The 19403-nt window shown below is 41.0% G+C and overlaps 1 protein-coding gene across 1 annotated transcript in view; it reads left to right on the top strand.

Annotated features, from left to right (window-relative positions):
• The first annotated feature begins 5980 nt into the window (after positions 1-5980).
• LOC121881322 (NLR family CARD domain-containing protein 3-like) overlaps positions 5981-19403 on the top strand; it is a 36640-nt gene continuing 23217 nt past the window's right edge. The window contains 5 exon segments of the mRNA XM_042389050.1: positions 5981-6087; positions 6445-6523; positions 6700-6928; positions 7576-9373; positions 9475-9648. Coding sequence (XP_042244984.1) covers positions 6023-6087; positions 6445-6523; positions 6700-6928; positions 7576-9373; positions 9475-9648 — 2345 coding nt within the window. The 5' untranslated portion in view covers positions 5981-6022.

Below are 19403 nucleotides of genomic sequence, written 5' to 3'. Positions count from 1 at the left end.
TCTGCTGGTGTTTGTGTGTTAATCTGTGCGACATGACCTCTGACCTCTGACCTCTGACCTCTGAACATTCACTAAACTAATTAAAATAAGTTTCTGCGACTTCCCAGCATGCATTGTTTGAGAGTTTAAACTCTCCAGAGACTTTTATTTTTTGTTGTTTAAAGAAAACATTCATGATGGAAACTGTGTCTTTAGTACATGTTAACAGAAGTCAGGATTGATTTTTTCATAATAATGAAAACAACACTAAAGGTTAGTGTTGAATTCAGCCTCTAAACTTTATTTAAAACACATAATGTAACAGAATTAACAGTAACTGACAGCTGAGAGATGAAGAAGTGACTCTTAAATCTGAGAAAATATAAATGGAGTTCTGACTGTGATGTTTGTCAGTGTGACTGAATATTTGTTGATTTACCTTAATATCTGTACGTTATTGAACTTGTTTTCTCTAATTGAGTTAATTTAGCTGGTTTAATATTTTCACAACTCATGAGACGACTTCAAATAATTATTCAACTCACATTTTTGAGGCAGCAGGGAAACTTATGTTACAGACATACCCAGTTTAAACTTATTTACAGTACAGACCTCTGCTGACACCATCAGAGCTGTAACAAGGCTGCAACAAAATATGACCTACATCACTTTATACAGTATGTGCTCTGTAAAAAGTCCTATTATACCACAAATATCATCATTTATTCTAAATAAACACAAAGTTCTCACAGACCCACAGGACTGCTGTAAAACATTTTGAACAGACACTCTGTGTTTTTGTCATATTTCTCTGAAGACACACTTCACTGTAAAAACTGAGAAGTTGATTAAAGTTGATTGAAGTTGATTAAACTCAAAACTGTTGGAGCAATATTAAGAGTTTTGAATTTATAAAAGAAAAATGTGTAGGATGCAGTATTTTGAGTTTGGGTCTGAATAATGTTATTTTGAATTATGACATATTAACATTAATTCAAGAAAACTGGCCATAAGGAGCCTAAAGCAGAATGTGGTTGATACGGATGATTACCTGGTACTCCCCTGTGCAGGTACTGATTGTGTAACAGTCTATTAGTAGGTCATTGATTTATTGGTTAGATCACAGACCGCACACATAAGTTTTAATCATTTAAGAATCCTGTCTTCGATCTTATTGTTTTATTTGAAAAGTCAACCAGAGCATATAATTTAATAAACATAATTTCAGTTATTGAAAAGTTTCTCTCTGTGCACCTAACCTCCGGTGGTCAAAGTAAGTTTAGTTGTTTAGAAAACCTCACAGCCACGAACTTCATCAACAACGACCTGGACAGGAAGGTGACGGGACTGTTTGATTGGTTTCTATGGCTGCTGCAGTGACCTACATTTATAATTGTTTCATTAAATTGTCTTTTTCTCCCTTCTGTCCTCTAGATGACAGAGTTGGCGTTATCTTAAATTGTGGTGACATTTTGGTATTTAAACAGCTGACATGACAATGGATGCGGATATGAATATTATGTGGGTTTGTGAAAAATGACAGCGTTTGATAGTAGTAGTGTTGTAGTGGCAGCGTTGTTGTTATTTTTGGAAAGTTTTCTTAATGTTTCACTTTTCTTTTTTTTCTTTCTTTTTTTTTTAATAAAAATGAACTTGTGTGGATGATTAGATCATTTTGAGAGATAATGGAGCTACAGAGAAGTTCAGGAGGTCAAAATCAAAATCAATAGGATTGATCCTCTGGGGTCATATTTCAGATGTCTATGAATGGTTTGAGGCCTAAAGAGGTAAAACTCTCCAATATTTTACAAAAACACAAAGATTAAAGAAAAGTTCTGAAAATGAATCCAGATTTATGTATCAGAACTTTGTTATTTCCTTCTTTCCTACCTGATCTATCATCTCAGGACCCCTTATTGACCTGCCATCCCCTCTCTCCAGAGCAGGAATTTCACAGGGGCCATGAAGGCCTTGCCTCCTCAGTTTAGCTGCCACAGTGGCTTTGATACCTGCTTGCACTGCTCCAGCTGATTTTGCTGTTTTCTACTCTGCATCTTTCCCGTCAGTACGGTTTTTAGACACTAGTGTCTTTTGTTGAGATCCTCAGTTCTTTTTGGGCAACATCCAGTGAAACGCTGCGCACATAACCAGTGGTGGGTTTGATTTCCAGCCTGGTCTGAACTGCTGGAAAACTGAACTATATATGATCCATCTTCAGTCCAGGGCTGAGCGTGTATGAACTTTTGAGTCAGGAGTTTGTACAAATGTTGGTAATTTGTAAATACCAATAAATTATTTTGTGAAATAAGCAGCCTATTTATTCATTTATTTCTCTGATAGTTACACTATGTTTTAAAAATAAAACCATCCTTAACCCTTAAGTTAAATTCATTATTTCCCTGGACTTTAAATCATTGTTTTATCTGATGGCCTTCTGGCTATCCCAAAACATTCCTGCTTACAATGTTCTTCACAGTCTAATAAAAAAATGTTTTTTCAGAAAAACAGAGCAGAATTACTTTACTATCTTACTTGCTTTACTATTACTTTACTTATCTCATTAAATCAGAAAAACAGAGCACTTTTTTCTCAAGTGAAGGCATTATGCTGCCACAGTATGTCTATAATATTTCTATGATCATTCAGTAGCGTCTGTGCTGAAATAAACCTCCAGACCAAACCACCTCTGTAACATGACACAGTTTTTATTACAGATGTTTGGTGTAACCTGGGAGTGTGTTGACCTGAATCATGTGACTGTGGCTGTGTCACCGCAGGTGGCCAATCACAGCTGGAGATCTCAGGAGGGAGAAGACGAAGAGGGAGGAGGTCTGAGGCACACAGGAATAACAGCAACATCGCCAGCCTCTGTGACTCTGAGGTCAGGCTGGTATCAGAAAGGACAGAAGGACGCTTGAACTTTGTTTATTTTTCAAAAAGAAGAAGAAAGGTGAGAAATAATGTTGGATTAGTTCCTGTACAGACAATTAAATATGTATGAATATTGTCTCATGTTACACATGTACAGATGTAATTACTTTTACCCTGCTTGTAGTGTATGTGAGAAACATGAGAAAACCCTGCCTGAATAAACTCAGTTCGCTGCAATAAATGTAAAAGTGTATTTACTCATTACTTTTAAAAGACAGTTATAAAAAGACAACTGTAGTCGGGACAGACGGAAGATAGCTGGATAAAATGGAGTCGAAGGATTAGAAGTGTCGCAGTTATGGTGAAAGTGTCCTGCAACATTATCCTCTGGGAGGTGAACATGGGTGTGTGTGTTGGTTGGAGGTATGCTCCCAGTGGGCCATCCCCCCCTGCTAAAAATAAACAAATCACCAGCTGCTCAGCCCTGTATTTGCTTACATGTTGGACTGAGTGTGTGTGCTTTATTTTGATAGTTGTTCTGGTGAATACAGTGGGGGAAATAAATATTCAACACATCAACATTTTTTTTAATAAAGATATTTCCAGTGCAGCTATTCAAATGCACTTAAGACCAGACATTGGTGTTAACTTAATAAGGCAACACAGCTAACAAAATCATAACATTCTGATCAATAAAAATAGTTTTTTTTTTTTAATTTGGAGTGACAGAGGAAAAAAGTATTGAACACACTAACTGAAATGTAATTAATACTTGGTGGAGAAGCTTTTGTTTGCAATGACAGCTTCAAGTCGCTTCCTTTATGAAGAAACTCATCTCGCACAGTGCTCAGGGGGGAATTTTGGTCCATTCTTGTCATGTGGCAACTAAGCAGATGAACTCAAGTGCGAACACAGACAGTCTTGGAGTGAAACAGTGTTTATTTTCAGGATTGCAGGGTTAAGTTAGCCAGGTGAGGCCCAGGGAATGTTCACAGCAGAGCCAGTCAGAGATCCTGGAGGTGAAGTATGGAGCTTGGTGGGTCCAGGTTGGGAGAACAGAGCAGACAAGATGTCCAGGAGACAGAGGCCCGAGGGCAGAGCAGACAGAACTGCTAATCAAAGATGAGACAGCGTCTTTCATCAGATGAAATGTTGATGAACAGGAGAACATTTCTCATCCATGGTCTTCTTACTGATTTTCATTCTGCTTCTAAAACTTCAGCTGCTGACAGTTTGGTCAAAATTCATTTTTATAAACTCATTGATCTGTTAATTGTTTGTTTGTATCAGGATGCAGCAGGAGAGAGCAGACTTTCCTGAACCCAGCTGTGTGTCCATGAGGAGTGACTGGTCTAAGGGTATTCCTATTCAGTTTCAAGATGGACAACCTGCTGATGGAAGGTAAGAATTTAAAACTGAAGTTTGTTATTATCTGAGACTCCTGACAAGAGGAATCAATATGTCAGCGGTGACGTCACAGTGTCCACCTGTGCAACAGTCACATGTCAAAGACTTCAGTGTTATAAGATACCAACATGATCACTATAGCAATATATGTGTGTAACTATGAAAACATCACATTCAATAATCAGAGCAGCAGCTAACTTGGATGTGTCTGTCTTAAGCTGACTTCAGATGGACCCTGCTGAGCAAAGGTCAGAATATTGATCTCAGGATTGATAAACTGAGTGAACAGATTGATAATTGACAGAAATGATTGTTACTTTTACTCTTCCAAATTTCAAAGAAGATACTAAACAATGGATGGATGAACACATTACACAAAAAGAGGAAGCTGATGCTATAATATCTCTAAAAACACATAAAACACCAGGGCCAGTTTTTAAAACAATGTCTGGATCACCTTGTACCTCCTCTAACAGAGTCTGTACAGAGTAAAAGCTCCTTGATGTTGTGTTCATCCATCTGAAGGGTGAACTGGGATATTTATATTTCCATCTTTAGTTATTGAGGTTGGCACAGATTGTTTCTGAGCTATAGTACTCCTGTGAAACATCTTCACTTCCTTCTTCTGTTGACTCATGACCAAGTCGCCTGCCATCCTCTTTTCATCACTGGAGGAATTTGAACTCATCAGTCACTCTGTTCTGAAATATTTATATTTAATTATGGGTTTTACACTGATGATTAATCCTTCATTTCTGTGGTTATAACTACATGCCTTTGTCACTGTTTTATCTGAATCAGGATGCAGCAGCAGAGAGCAGACTTTCCTGAACCCAGCTGTGTGTCCATGAGGAGTGACTGGTCTAAGGGTATTCCTATTCAGTTTCAAGATGGACAACCTGCTGATGGAAGGTAAGAATTTAAAACTGAAGTTTGTTATTATCTGAGTCTCCTGACAAGAGGAATCAATATGTCAGCGGTGACATCACAGTGTCCACCTGTGCAACAGTCACATGTCAAAGACTTCAGTGTTATAAGATACCAACATGATCACTATAGCAATATATGTGTGTAACTATGAAAACATCACATTCAATAATCAGAGCAGCAGCTAACTTGGATGTGTCTGTCTTAAGCTGACTTCAGATGGACCCTGCTGAGCAAAGGTCAGAATATTGATCTCAGGATTGATAAACTGAGTGAACAGATTGATAATTGACAGAAATGATTGTTACTTTTACTCTTCCAAATTTCAAAGAAGATACTAAACAATGGATGGATGAAGACATTACACAAAAAGAGGAAGCTGATGCTATAATATCTCTAAAAACACATAAAACACCAGGGCCAGTTTTTAAAACAATGTCTGGATCACCTTGTACCTCCTCTAACAGAGTCTGTACAGAGTAAAAGCTCCTTGATGTTGTGTTCATCCATCTGAAGGGTGAACTGGGATATTTATATTTCCATCTTTAGTTATTGAGGTTGGCACAGATTGTTTCTGAGCTATAGTACTCCTGTGAAACATCTTCACTTCCTTCTTCTGTTGACTCATGACCAAGTCGCCTGCCATCCTCTTTTCATCACTGGAGGAATTTGAACTCATCAGTCACTCTGTTCTGAAATATTTATATTTAATTATGGGTTTTACACTGATGATTAATCCTTCATTTCTGTGGTTATAACTACATGCCTTTGTCACTGTTTTATCTGAATCAGGATGCAGCAGCAGAGAGCAGACTTTCCTGAACCCAGCTGTGTGTCCATGAGGAGTGACTGGTCTAAGGGTATTCCTATTCAGTTTCAAGATGGACAACCTGCTGATGGAAGGTAAGAATTTTAAAACTGAAGTTTGTTATTATCTGAGTCTCCTGACAAGAGGAATCAATATTTCAGGAGTGACATCACAGTGTCCACCTGTACAACAGTCACATGTCAAAGTGTTCAGTGTTATAAGACACCTACATGGTCAGCCCTAAGTTGCTAGCCAGTTGTGTGTTCATGAAGAGTCGCTGGTCTATGAGTCATCCTATTAAGTTTAAAGTTGGACAACCTGCTGATGGAAGGTACTAGTAATCAAAGCAGCATTTACAGGAGTTCATTTTCTCATCATGACAGAACATCTTTAACAAGCTGTGTGCAGATTTGAGTCATTAAATGTCCTTAAACGTGATGTTTTCTCCACAGAGTTCAGCAGCAGAGCTCAGAGGATCCCTGTGATCCGTCTGCACAGCAGCATCAAACATACGTGGACCCCAGATTTATGGTGTGTACATGTACAAACACACCTTTTACTATTAACTACGTCAACCACAGATAAAATGCTAATGTACCATTTAGGTACTGCTCTGTTTAGACCAGCAGGCCTTCAGACTGACAGATGAATCACATCTTGTGCTCTACCAGTTTAAATGAAATGTTCAGTTTATCTTCCTGTTCCAGTTGCTGGAGGAGAACATCGTCACTTTTGTGAAAAATGAGCTGAAGAGAGTCCAGAGCATTCTGAGTCCAGATTACCCAAAATGCTTAGAGAGTCAGAGTGAGGATGAGGAGGTGTTGGACAGTGAGAATGAAGAGCAGGGGAGGAGCAACAGAGAGGCATTTCTGAAGATCACACTGCACTTCCTGAGGAAAATGAAACAGGACGAGCTGGCTGACCGTCTGCAGAACAGTAAGAGGATTTTAACAGATCTAACATGATGGAGGCAACTTGGGAGAGGTTTACATTTCAAACTCTGCTGTAAATATGCTGCACACATCTGCATCAGATTAGAGGCTGTTTGTCCCCCACTGATGAGCTGAATAAAACTAATGGAGGAGGAAAAACTATACAGACATACTTACATGTTCAGATTTCTAGACTTGCTGTAGGATCCACTCATTGATTTCTGATATTAGGTACTTTCTTTGAGTTGCATGCATCTTAATGAATGTAAGAAACTTTTAGTTGAGGCACCATGTTCATGTGTCATTAAGACAAACTGGACCAACATCTAGTGTGGGGCCCTTAGGTGTAAAGTCAGTAGCTTGATAGGAACGACGCTAAGATGTCTGACATGTTGACAGGTCCATATCATAATTTAACATACTAAGGAGAAACCCACTGATAATGGAAGACATATGTTGAAGAGGTGGCAAGGTATGAAAGTTCCCAGCTCAAGTTGGCTTGTTGTTCATTGTATTTGCATGTGACAGAACCCCGGCCGGAAAGAAAGCCATATTCAACTTATGCTTCTTTGAGTGTCTCACTCTATTTTTGGATCATCATAAATACATACATACATACATCACAATTTCATTTGTTGTTTGTTTATTCAGGAACTCCTGCTGCACTGTGTCAACATAAACTCAAGTCTACCCTGAAGAAGAAGTTCCAGTGTGTGTTTGAGGGGATTACTAAAGCTGGAAACCCAACCCCTCTGAATCAGATCTACACAGAGCTCTACATCACAGAGGGAGGGACTGCAGAGGTCAATGATGGACATGAGATCAGACAGATTGAAACAGCATCTAGGAAACCAGACAGACCAGAAACCACAATAAGACAAGAAGACATCTTTAAAGCCTCACCTGGAAGAGATTAACCAATAAGAACAGTGATGACAAAGGGAGTGGCTGGCATTGGGAAAACAGTCTTAACACAGAAGTTTACTCTAGACTGGGCTGAAGACAAAGCCAACCAGAACATACAGTTCACATTTCCATTCACTTTCAGAGAGCTGAATGTGCTGAAAGAGAAAAAGTACAGCTTGGTGGAACTTCTTCATCACTTCTTTACTGAAACCAAAGAAGCAGGAATCTGCAGGTTTGAAGAGTTCCAGGTTGTGTTCATCTTTGACGGCCTGGATGAGTGTCGACTTCCTCTGGACTTCCACAACAATGAGATCCTGACTGATGTTACAAAGTCCACCTCAGTGGATGTGCTGCTGACAAACCTCATCAGGGGGAAACTGCTTCCCTCTGCTCGTCTCTGGATAACCACACGACCTGCAGCAGCCAATCAGATCCCTCCTCAGTGTGTCGACATGGTGACAGAGGTCAGAGGGTTCACTGATCCACAGAAAGAGGAGTACTTCAGGAAGAGATTCAGAGATGAGAAGCAGGCCAGCACAATCATCTGCCACATCAAGAAATCACGAAGCCTCCACATCATGTGCCACATGCCAGTCTTCTGTTGGATCACTGCTACAGTTCTGGAGGATGTGTTGAAAAACAGAAAGGGAGGAGAGATGCCCAAGACCCTGACTGAGATGTATATCCACTTCCTGGTGGTTCAGTCCAAACTGAAGAACATCAAGTATGATGGAGGAGCTGAGACAGATCCACTCTGGAGTCCAGAGAGTAGGAAGATGATTGAGTCTCTGGGAAAACTGGCTTTTGAGCAGCTGCAGAAAGGAAACCTGATCTTCTATGAATCGGACTTGACAGAGTGTGGTATCAATATCAGAGCAGCCTCAGTGTATTCAGGAGTGTTCACACAGATCTTTAAAGAGGAGAGAGGGCTGTACCAGGTCAAGGTGTTCTGCTTCATCCATCTGAGCGTTCAGGAGTTTCTGGCTGCTCTTCATGTCCATCTGACATACATCAACACTGGAGTCAATCTGCTGGAAGAAGAACAAACAACATCCCGGTGGTCTAAAGTGTTCGGAGGCAAATCAACACATTTCTACCAGAGTGCTGTTGACGAGGCCTTACAGAGTCCAAATGGACACCTGGACTTGTTCCTCCGCTTCCTCCTGGGTCTTTCACTGCAGACCAATCAGACTCTCATACAAGGTCTGCTGACACGGACAGAAAGTAGCTCACAGACCAATCAGAAAACAGTTGAGTACATCAAGAAGAAGATCATTGAGAATCTGTCAGCAGAGAGAAGCATCAATCTGTTCCACTGTCTGAATGAACTGAATGATTGTTCTCTAGTGGAGGAGATCCAACAGTACCTGAGATCAGGAAGTCTCTCCACAAATAAACTGTCTCCTGCTCAGTGGTCAACGCTTGTCTTCATCTTACTGTCATCAGAAAATGATCTGGACGTGTTTGACTTGAAGAAATACTCTGCTTCAGAAGAGGTTCTTCTGAAGCTGCTGCCAGTGGTCAAAGCTTCCAACAAAGCTCTGTAAGTGCACACAGAACTATCCGGATTAGCATACTTTAATCCTTGCTCAAGGAGTAAAACTAATACTGTTGTTCTCTTTTGTTCTGCTTACACTTCTTCAGGCTGAGTGGCTGTAACCTCTCAGAGAGAAGCTGTGCAGCTCTGTCCTCAGTTCTCAGCTCCCAGTCCTGTCGTCTGAGAGAGCTGGACATGAGTAACAACAACCTGCATGATTCAGGAGTGAAGCTATTGTCTGCTGGACTGGGAAGTCCACACTGCCCACTGGAAACTCTTAGGTAATTTTGATTACTTTTATTGTATATAAAGTAATAAAAAAGTAGTAGTAAGAGTTTCTGATACTAAAAAGATTGTGTGTACTGTCTGAACTGAAAGGTTGTAATATCTAGTATACAGTAAGTAAAACTCCTTTCATGCCAACATGTGAGGCAGTCTTCAATGAAAACTCAATGTGCATAAAGTCATAAAATTCTAGTATAAGTGAAAGAATAAGAGAAAATACACAGCACAGAGTTACTCCCATGTCTTCTATATGCAGGTGAACATACAAAACAGATCTGCTGCTCAGGAAATGTGGCACATGATTTTCTTTACATTTAACTTTTTTTTCTGGAAAATACTACAAATTAAATGTTTAAACACTGAATGAAATGAAATCAGAAATATGATGGAAGATGCTAAGTTGGCTAATTGAATTACTGCAATCACACAGTGAGCATCATTGAGATGAAAATATGAACTAACATAAAACATGAGTAAATTTCTATTAAATCTACTTACTGTCTTTATTTATGCTGTGGAACAATATTTAACTTTAAAGGCATGTCTTCTGCCAAAGTAAAAACAGAATTGCATCAGATTAAACCCTGAGTTTCAGCAATTGCTATGCTTTCTCTCCTACTACTAACCTAAAATGTGTCTGCATGACACCAACATACAGCAGGGGGTGCCAAGTGTAACGCACACAACAAACATGAAGACCCAAAAGACAAAATACTGTTCATTGAATTGAGAATCTTTTTAAGCTCATTAGAGCAACTGTTGTGTGTGTTCAGTCTGTCAGGATGTCTGATCACAGAGGAAGGCTGTGCTTCTCTGGCCTCAGCTCTGAGCTCCAACCCTTCCCATCTGAGAGAGCTGGATCTGAGCTTCAATCATCCAGGAGACTCAGGAGAGAAGCTGCTGTCTGCTGGACTGGAGGATCCACACTGGAGACTGGACACTCTCAGGTATGGACAGACAGGTGGATTACAATGTACAATTTTACAGTTTCATTTAGCAGACACTTTTATCCAAAGTGATGTACATCTGAGAGTTGATACAACACCAGTAATGATCTAGTCAGGAAAACAATGATCCAGTCAGGAAAACAATGCAAGTAAGTGCCATAAAGCTAAGTTTGATACTGATAGGACATAGGTGTCAACTGGCAGTGCACAGAGGCAATATATAGAATGCATAGAAGCAGGGTTTTTTCCCTTCAGTCCATTAAGTGCAGAGGTGTTCGCAAAAGAGCTGGGTCTTTAGTCTTTTCTTAAAGATTGAGAGGGACTCTGCAGATCAAACAGAGTTTGGTAACTCGTTCCACCACCAGGGAACTACAGAAAAGAAGAGTCTGGCTAGCAACTTAGGGCCCTGTTGTAGTGATGGAACCAGGCACCTTTCATTGGCAGAGCGTAGTGAGTGGGAGGGAGCGTAGACCTGAATGAGTTCAGGTAGGCGGGAGCTGTTGCTGTTTTGTAAGCAAGTGTCAGGATTTTGAATTTGATGCAGGCAGCAACTGGGAACCAGTGGAGGGATATGAACAGTGGAGTGATATGTGCTGTATTGGGCTGGTTGAAGACCAAATGCGCTGCTGTGTTCTGGATCATCTGCAGAGGTTTGAAAATACATGCAGGGAGGCCTGCCAGTAAGGAGTTGCAGTAGTCAATGCGTGATATTACAAGAGCCTGTACGAGGAGTTGTGCTGCATGCTCAGACAGGTAGGGTCTGATCTTCCTGATGTTGTACAGGGCAAACCGACATGACCAAAAGATTGAGGCCATGTGAACCTTAGATTACTTGGTCATCAATTATGACACCCAAGCTTCGGGCAGATTTTATGGGCATGAGTTGGGTTGATCTGAGCTGGATGTTGATCTGTTGTTGTATAGAAGGACTGGCTGGGATGACAAAGAGCTCAGTCTTAGAGAGGTTAAGTTGAAGGTGACATTCTTTCATCCATGCTGAGATATCAGCATGGCCTGATGAGATCTGAGCTGAGCCTGTCAGCATAATAATGGTATGAGAAACCATGGGAGCAGATGATGTCGCCAAGTGAGGTGGTGTTTGATATTGAGAAAAGAAGGAGACAGAGGACTGACCCTTGAGGAACCCCTGTGGATAAGCCGTGCAGTTTGGACACTTCTCCCCTACAAGATACTCAAAAATATCTCCCTGACATCTCCCTGAGATACCAAGCTCAGTGAGTATGGAGAGGAGGATTTGGTGGTTAACCGTGTCAAAGGCAGCTGACAGTAGCAGAGCTGAAGACTGACCAGCAGCTCTAGCTGAGCGTAGTGATTCCATTGCCAACAGGAGTGCAGTCTTGGTAGTGCCCCCGCTTAAAGCCTGACTGATTTGGGTCATGTAGGTTGTTCTGAGAAAGGAATTCAGAGACTTGGTTAAAGACTGTATGCTCAAGTCTTTTTGATAGGAAGGGCAGGAGTGAAACCGGTCTGTGGTTTTCATCCTGGGCTTGGTTGAGTGTAGGATTTTTGAACAGTGGGGTGACTCAAACTTGCTTATATGCAGTGGGGGAAAACCCTTGTAAGTGAGGAGTTGATGATGTGTGTGACTGCAGGGTTGTGTGGGGAAAATGGTCTGTAGAGGACTTGAAGGTATTGGGTCTAGTGGACAGGTAGTGGGACAAGCAGAATTTTCAGACTTCCTCCTCAGTCAGAGAGGAGAATGACGAGAGAGAAGCCCTGTTAGCTGGCAGCTGATGACTGAGTTGGTCAGGCTCAGAGAACTGGTTACTGATGGCAGAGACTTTATCAGTAAAGAACAAGGCAAACATGTCAGCAGTGAGCAGAGTGGAGGGCGGAGAAGGAGGCAGATTGAGTAGCGAGCAGTAGCAGAGAGCAGAGAACATTTTTCGCACGTCTGTGGCGCTGTAGATCTTGTTCTGATAGTAAGTGATCTTAGCAGTTTTTAGCCTGGAGCAGAATGATGCAAGTAGACCCTGATAGTCACTGAGGTCAACAGACTCTCTGGATTTACACCATTTTCTCTCTGCTGCTCTGAGTTCTGCCCTTTGCTCTCTGATGACTTCAGTGAGCCATGGACTTGTTGGGTGATGCAAGCAGGTTTGGAAGTTAGAGGGCAGAGATTGTTAAGAGAGGTGGCTAGTGAGAAGCAGTGTGTGTCTGTAGCCTTATTGACTGTGAGTGAGGAAAATTCATTATGAGGAAGTAGGGTAGCCAATACCTCATTGGAAAGTTGAGTTGGTGTGAAGGACCGGATGTTGTGGCAGAAGGAGACCATTTATGGAGAAACATGAGGATGTTCTGGTAAGGTGATTGCGAATTAAATAAAGAAGTGGTCAGACAGATGTTGGGCTGTGACAGTCAGATTTGTTGTGGAGCAGTTCTCAGTCAGATCAGATCAAGAGTATTGCCTGCTTTGTGTGTGGGAGGGGTGACCTGTTTGAGGTTAAATGAGGACAGAGGTGAAAAGAAGTCAGCTGCTTGGGTTTTTTCAGTATGGATATTCATGTCTCCCAAGACAATCAGTGGTGTCTCGTCATCAGCAGTACCACAAACTCCTGGCCGCTTCTCCCTCCCACAAGCGTTGTAGAGTGTCTCCCTCTCCTACTCCCTCCATCTCCCCCAGTCCCCCCGCAGCAGTGATGGCAGGTGCCATGGCAGCTAACTCAGTTAAAGTTAGCAGCCTCCTCTTTCCACCTCCAGAATATATCCTCGTGGGTGATTCCATGGTTAGATCCGTCGCTATCCCAAATGGTATTACATACTCTTTCTCAGGTGCAAAAGTCATTGATATTCTTACTCATATCCCCACCATCATTGAGAATCACCCATCTGCCCACACCATGGTTGTACATGCTGGAACGAATGACATCAGGTGCAGGCAATCAATTCAGCTCCAGCAGCACTTTGAACTCCTAGCAGTGACGGTTGAAAGCCTTGGCAAAACTTGCATATTCTCTGGTTTAATTCCAACCCTCCGAAGGAGCTCAGAGATGTTCAGTCGTCTCTACAGTGCTGATCGATGGCTATGTAACTTTTGCGCAGCATGCGGTTATGGATATATTAGCCACTTCGACTCATTCTGGAAGATGACTGATCTCTACAAACATGTTTTTATTCTCTTCTATTAATGCTGAGTAATAGGCGGCTCTGGCATTACAGAGGGCCTTCCTATATGTTTTAGTCTGACTATCTTGCCAGACTAAGTGAGATTCTTCCACTTTGGTGGAACACCAAATCCTTTCCGGTTTTCACGATGTTTGCTTTAATTTGCGGGTTTGGGAGTTATACCATGGAGCTAACCTCTTATGTTTTATTATCTTCCTTTTTAAGGGGGCGATGGAGTCGAGTGTTATTCGTAATGAGCCTGCAGCACTATCAACAAGATTATCAATTTTGGAGGGACTAAAGTTAACATAAGAGTCCTATGTAGTATTGAGACATGGCATTGAATTCAGTACTGATAGAATTGCTTCCTTAAATTTATCTACAACACCTAGTGAAGACATTTTTGTCTAATGGTGTGTCATCCAGTAATAGGAATTCAAAAGTTATTAACAAATGATCTGATAAAAGAGGATTTTGTGGAAAAATTATTAAATGTTCAATTTCAATCCCATAAGTCAGAACAAGGTCTAGGGTGTGGTTAAGACAGTGAGTGGGATTATTTACACACTGAGAGAAGCCAATTGAGTCTAATAATGAGACAAACACAGTACTGAGACTGTCACTATCAACGTCCACATGAATATTAAAATCACCTACTATAATTACTTTATCTGTACTAAGGACTAAGTTTGATAAAAACTCTGAGAATTCAGATAGGAATTCAGAGTACGTGCCAGGAGGACGGTACACTATGACACATAGAACTGGCAGTAAAGTTTTCCAGGTTGGCTGAGAGAGACTACGAACAAGACTTTCAAATGAGTTATAATTAAATTTAGGTCTAGGATTGATGATTAGGCTTGAGTTGAAAATGGCTGCAACTCCACCTCCTCGGCCAGTGTCTTGAGGAATGTGAGTATTAATATGACTGGGGGGAGTGGATTAATTTAGGCTGACATATTCTTCATGACACAACTAGGTTTCAGTAAGACAAAATAAATCAATATGATGATCTGAGATTAAATTGTTTACTAATACTGCTTTAGATGATAGAGATCTAATGTTCAAGAGTCCACATTTAATTCTCTTATTTTGTTGTACTATTGCAGTATTGGTTTTAATTTTTACTAGATTTTTATGAATGAATCCTCTTCTTTTGTTTACTTTGGATTTAACTGATTTAAGTGGTCGGGGGACAGACACAGTCTCTATGTGGTTTTGGGGACAGACACAGTCTCCATGTGGTTTTGGGTGGGTAACTGCTCTAATGGAGGTGCAGAGAAGCGTGTAGGACTGCAGCTCTGCTTCCTGGTCTCAACTCTGGGTTGTCATGGTTTTGGTCTACTAATAAACTCAGCCATATTACTAGATATGAAAGCAGCTCCATCCAAAGTGGGATGTATGCCGTCTCTCCTAATCAGACCAGGTCTTCCCCAGAAAGTCTGCCAATTATCTATGAAGCCCACATCGTTTTCTGGACGCCACCTCGACAGCCAGCAGTTGGATTGTGACATGCGGCTATACATGTCATCACTGGTCAGATTAGGCAGCGGTCCAGAGAAAATTAAGGAGTCCGACATTGTTTTTGCAAATGTACACACCGACTCAACATTAATTTTGGTGAGCTCCGATTGGCGTAATCGGGAGTCATTACCGCCGACATGGACGACAATCGTACCATGCTTCGGAGCCATGCTTCCAATTCACTGAGCCTCGCCTCCAGTACTGCAAATAAACTACACTTATTACACGTACCATTATCACTAAAGGAGGCAGAGGAATAACTAAACATTTGACACACCGAGCAAGAGACAAGGAGAATGAGAGGGAGGGAGAAGACATCGCTAACTGCTTAGTTTAAGTTAGCTGCTAATGCTAGCTGCAGAGCTAAAATAACTAAGAACTGTGCGATTGGCGAGAAAAGTCGCTAAGAGAGAAAGCACTGAGAGTGCTTGTGTAGAACTAGCAAAAATTTAAATATACAGCAGGTATTAATCCACAGTAATGTGATATATAGCACAATCAACTGAGTTGAGAGCAGCAACAATGCTATCAGTAGACACAGTCGGCAACCGGAAATGACACAAAACGCTTACCATAGCACGTCAGCAGTGAAATTGCTTTTCCTGCAACTGTTGTGTATTGGATATGCCTGTCACTGATCATAAAGCTGTCACTTTTAAAGTACCATGCCAGATCCGTACTCCTACTCCCTACACCACAATAACCTCTCGCATTCTTAATGCTGGTTCCGCTGCTAATTTCTGTGATGCTTTTAATTCTATCATCCTTTAACTTGTTTTTATCTCTTCTTAATCCTAATGCTTTTTTAAATTCTTTTAACGATCAGTGCCTATCTATTTTAGATGATATTGCACCGTTTAAAACAAGGACACAAAAACCAGATAACCTCCCCTGGCTCAATGACCACACTTGGGCACTCAGAAGACTTTGCAGAAAATCGGAAAGACAATGGAGGGCCAACAAGAATCGACGCATATCACCCTCAAAAACCTAATGTCAACTTACCAGAATGCAATAAAGGATACCAGATCTGCTTACTTTTCAGACTTAATCTCCAGAAACAATCATAATGCAAAAGTTCTCTTTGCAGTCATTAACTCTGTTATTCGTGACACCTCCACCTCTTCTCCTGAACCAGATGTTGAGCTCTCTAACAGATTCCTTACTTATTTTATTAGCAAGATGGAGAACATCAGGTCCCAAATCCAGCCTGCCTCCCACATTTTCTCCATTCAACATCATAATCCGGCCTCTTTTACCCAATTTCAACCCATTATAATGGTAGAGTTAGAAAATACAGTTTCCCACATGACCTCTTCCTCCTGCACCTTAGACACCATCCCCACCAAGCTGCTAAAGGAGGTATTTCCCACAGTTAGTCCTGTTATCTTGTACATTTTTAATAATTCCCTGACCTCCGGTTCTTTTCCAGATAGTTTTAAGCATGCCATTGTCCACCCTTTACTTAAAAAACCTAATTTGGACCCTCTGTCTTTAAGCAACTACAGGCCTATCTCCAAACTGTCTTTTTTATCTAAGGTTAGGCTGGAGAAAGTAATTTCTTCTCAATTGATTTTGTTTATGAATCGTAATAGTGTTTTTAACTGCTTCCAGTCTGGTTTTAGAGCATTTCACAGTACCAAGACAGCCCTTGTTAAAGTAACTAATGACCTACTTTTAGCTGCAGACAGAGGTGACTGCTCGATTTTAGTTCTTTTAGACTTAAGTGCCGTATTTGACACTGTCGACCACAGTACCCTCCTAAATCACCTAGAAAACTGGGTGGGGATCAGGGCCCCGGCTCTTACTTTATTAAAATCATATCTCCTCAATAGAACTTTTTCTTTTTACCATTAAAACCCTCGGATCCTAGCACCCTAGTCAAACTTAAATCATGCCTCTCTGATATTAAATCCTGGATGTCCCAGAATTTTCTTAAATTCAATGACAACAAAACCGAGGTCATTCTATTCGGTCCACCAAATTCTGTCAGCTCTTTTGGAGCAAACCTTGTCGATCTGTCAATGAATTTTACAAAGGCTGCTAGGAATCTGGGGATCATATTTGACTCCAACCTCTGTTTTGAGAATCAAGTCAAAAATGTTGTGAAGTTGTGTTTTTACCAGTTGAAGATCATCTCTAAAATTGGGTCATTTTTATCTTTTGCTGATCTTCAAAAAACTATACATGCTTTTATTTATTCTCAACTCGACTATTGCAACGCACTTTATTCAGGTATCAGCCAGGGCTCCCCTCACCGTCTCCAGCTGGTCCAAAATGCTGCTGCTCGTCTCATTACTGGGACAAACAGGTATGAGCACATCAACCCTGTGCTTGCCTCCCTACACTGGCTCCCAGTTAGCCTTCGTATTGATTTTAAAATTTTATTACTTACCTTTAAGGCATTAAACGGCCTTGCTCCCAGTTACATATCTGCACTACTGAACTGGTATGCACCCCCTCGACCCTTAAGATCCACAGCTGGTCCTTCCCAGGTGGGGTGGTCGGGCTTTTGCTGTCAGAGCCTCCAACTCTCTGGAACTTCTTGCCCACTGAACTCAGACACACTAGGTCTCTAGCTTCTTTTAAAACTTGTCTTAAAACTTTTTTCTTTGTGAAAGCTTTTGGAAATGTTTGATATGTTTTAACAACTGTTTTTACACCTATTAATTGATGTTATTTTATCTTATTTTTTATCATTATTTTATTCCTGTACATTCTATTGTCCTATTATTATTATTATTATTATTATTATTATTATTATTATTATTATTGTGCATCTTCTATTGTTACTATGTACTTCTGCCTTTACCTCTTTGTTCCTCTTTGCTTATTTTATCTGCCTTGTTGGTTTTATTTTCCTTTGTAAAGCACTTTGTAACATTGTTAAGAAAAGTGCTATATAATATAATAAAATTTATTATTATCATTATTATTATTATCAGGAGTGACAAGTAGCATGTCTAGTTGAAGTTCCCCAGTTGACACCCTGGTGGGCGGTATATGATAACTACAACAAGCTTAACAGGAGCAGTAACTCTGATTGCGTTCAAAGGAGGAGTTGTTGCTTAGCAGAGAAAGCTTAGTGAATTTCCAATGTTTGGAAATGAGGACCCTTGTACCGCCTCCACGCCCAACAGGACGGGGTGTGTGAGAAAGTGGAGTCGACAGAGGGTGCGGCCGGTGTGGTAGTGTTTTCTGGACGGATCCAGGTTTTGGTCAGGGCTAGTGCCTGAATGTCTGACAGACTATCAAGGGCTTGGATAAATTCTGTTTTGTTTACAGCCGATTTGTAATTCCATAGGCCAAGAGCAAATGAGGAAGAGGCTTTTCTGAGTGAATAAAGGTTCTCGGGGTTGCACTGTCTATGACAGGTGTAATTTTTTTTGCCTTTTTGATGACAGGGATGTCTTTGTAGCACATGTTGAGCGAGGCAGACTACATGAACAGATAGTAGAAAAGGACTAACCAGTAGCTGTCCTTGCTCAGTGGACTCATAAAGGTAGACTTGCAGGTCTTTACCCAACCCAGTCTTAACACGATGAGGGCTAATGGTTCTGCTGATGCTACAGCACAGTTTGTGTGTTTAAGTACCCGGAAGTATCATGGCTGAACCCGCCCCTTTCAGATTTTCACAGCAATGCAACAATAGAGGGTGTGACCTGCGTCAGCTGACCCACCAATTGAAACTCAGAGAGTGAAACCAGGAAGTGCTCTGCTCCAACAAAGACTGATAACAGCTTAAATCTGAATCAAATTCAAAACAAAGTTTCAAAAACACCAACCAACTACCTGCTATCTCCTAGTTCTAGTGTTCTAGATCAGAACTTGTTCTGTTTGGAGGTTAGTTCAATTTCTCTTTATAGGCTTTTAGTGAAAATCCTCCCCTTTCAGATTTTCGCAGCAAGGCAACAATAAAAGGTGTGAACCCCATCAGCTGACCCACCTATCAAAACTCAGAGTGATACTCTCTGGTATGGACAGACAGGTGAATGGACACTCTGATTATCTGAGGGACTCTGATTGATGTTTAATGGTGTATCTGAGTGAAGGTGTATGAAGTTGATTGTGACTTTGTCTCTTCCTCCAGGCTGGACCATGGTGGACTGCAGAGACTGAAACCTGATGTGAGGAAGTGTGAGTGTCTTTTCAGT

Source organism: Thunnus maccoyii, chromosome 16, assembly GCF_910596095.1.
Source record: "Thunnus maccoyii chromosome 16, fThuMac1.1, whole genome shotgun sequence".
NCBI lineage: Eukaryota > Metazoa > Chordata > Actinopteri > Scombriformes > Scombridae > Thunnus > Thunnus maccoyii.
Note: the sequence above shows the minus strand (reverse complement) of the source record. Positions and strands in the feature narration are given on the sequence as shown.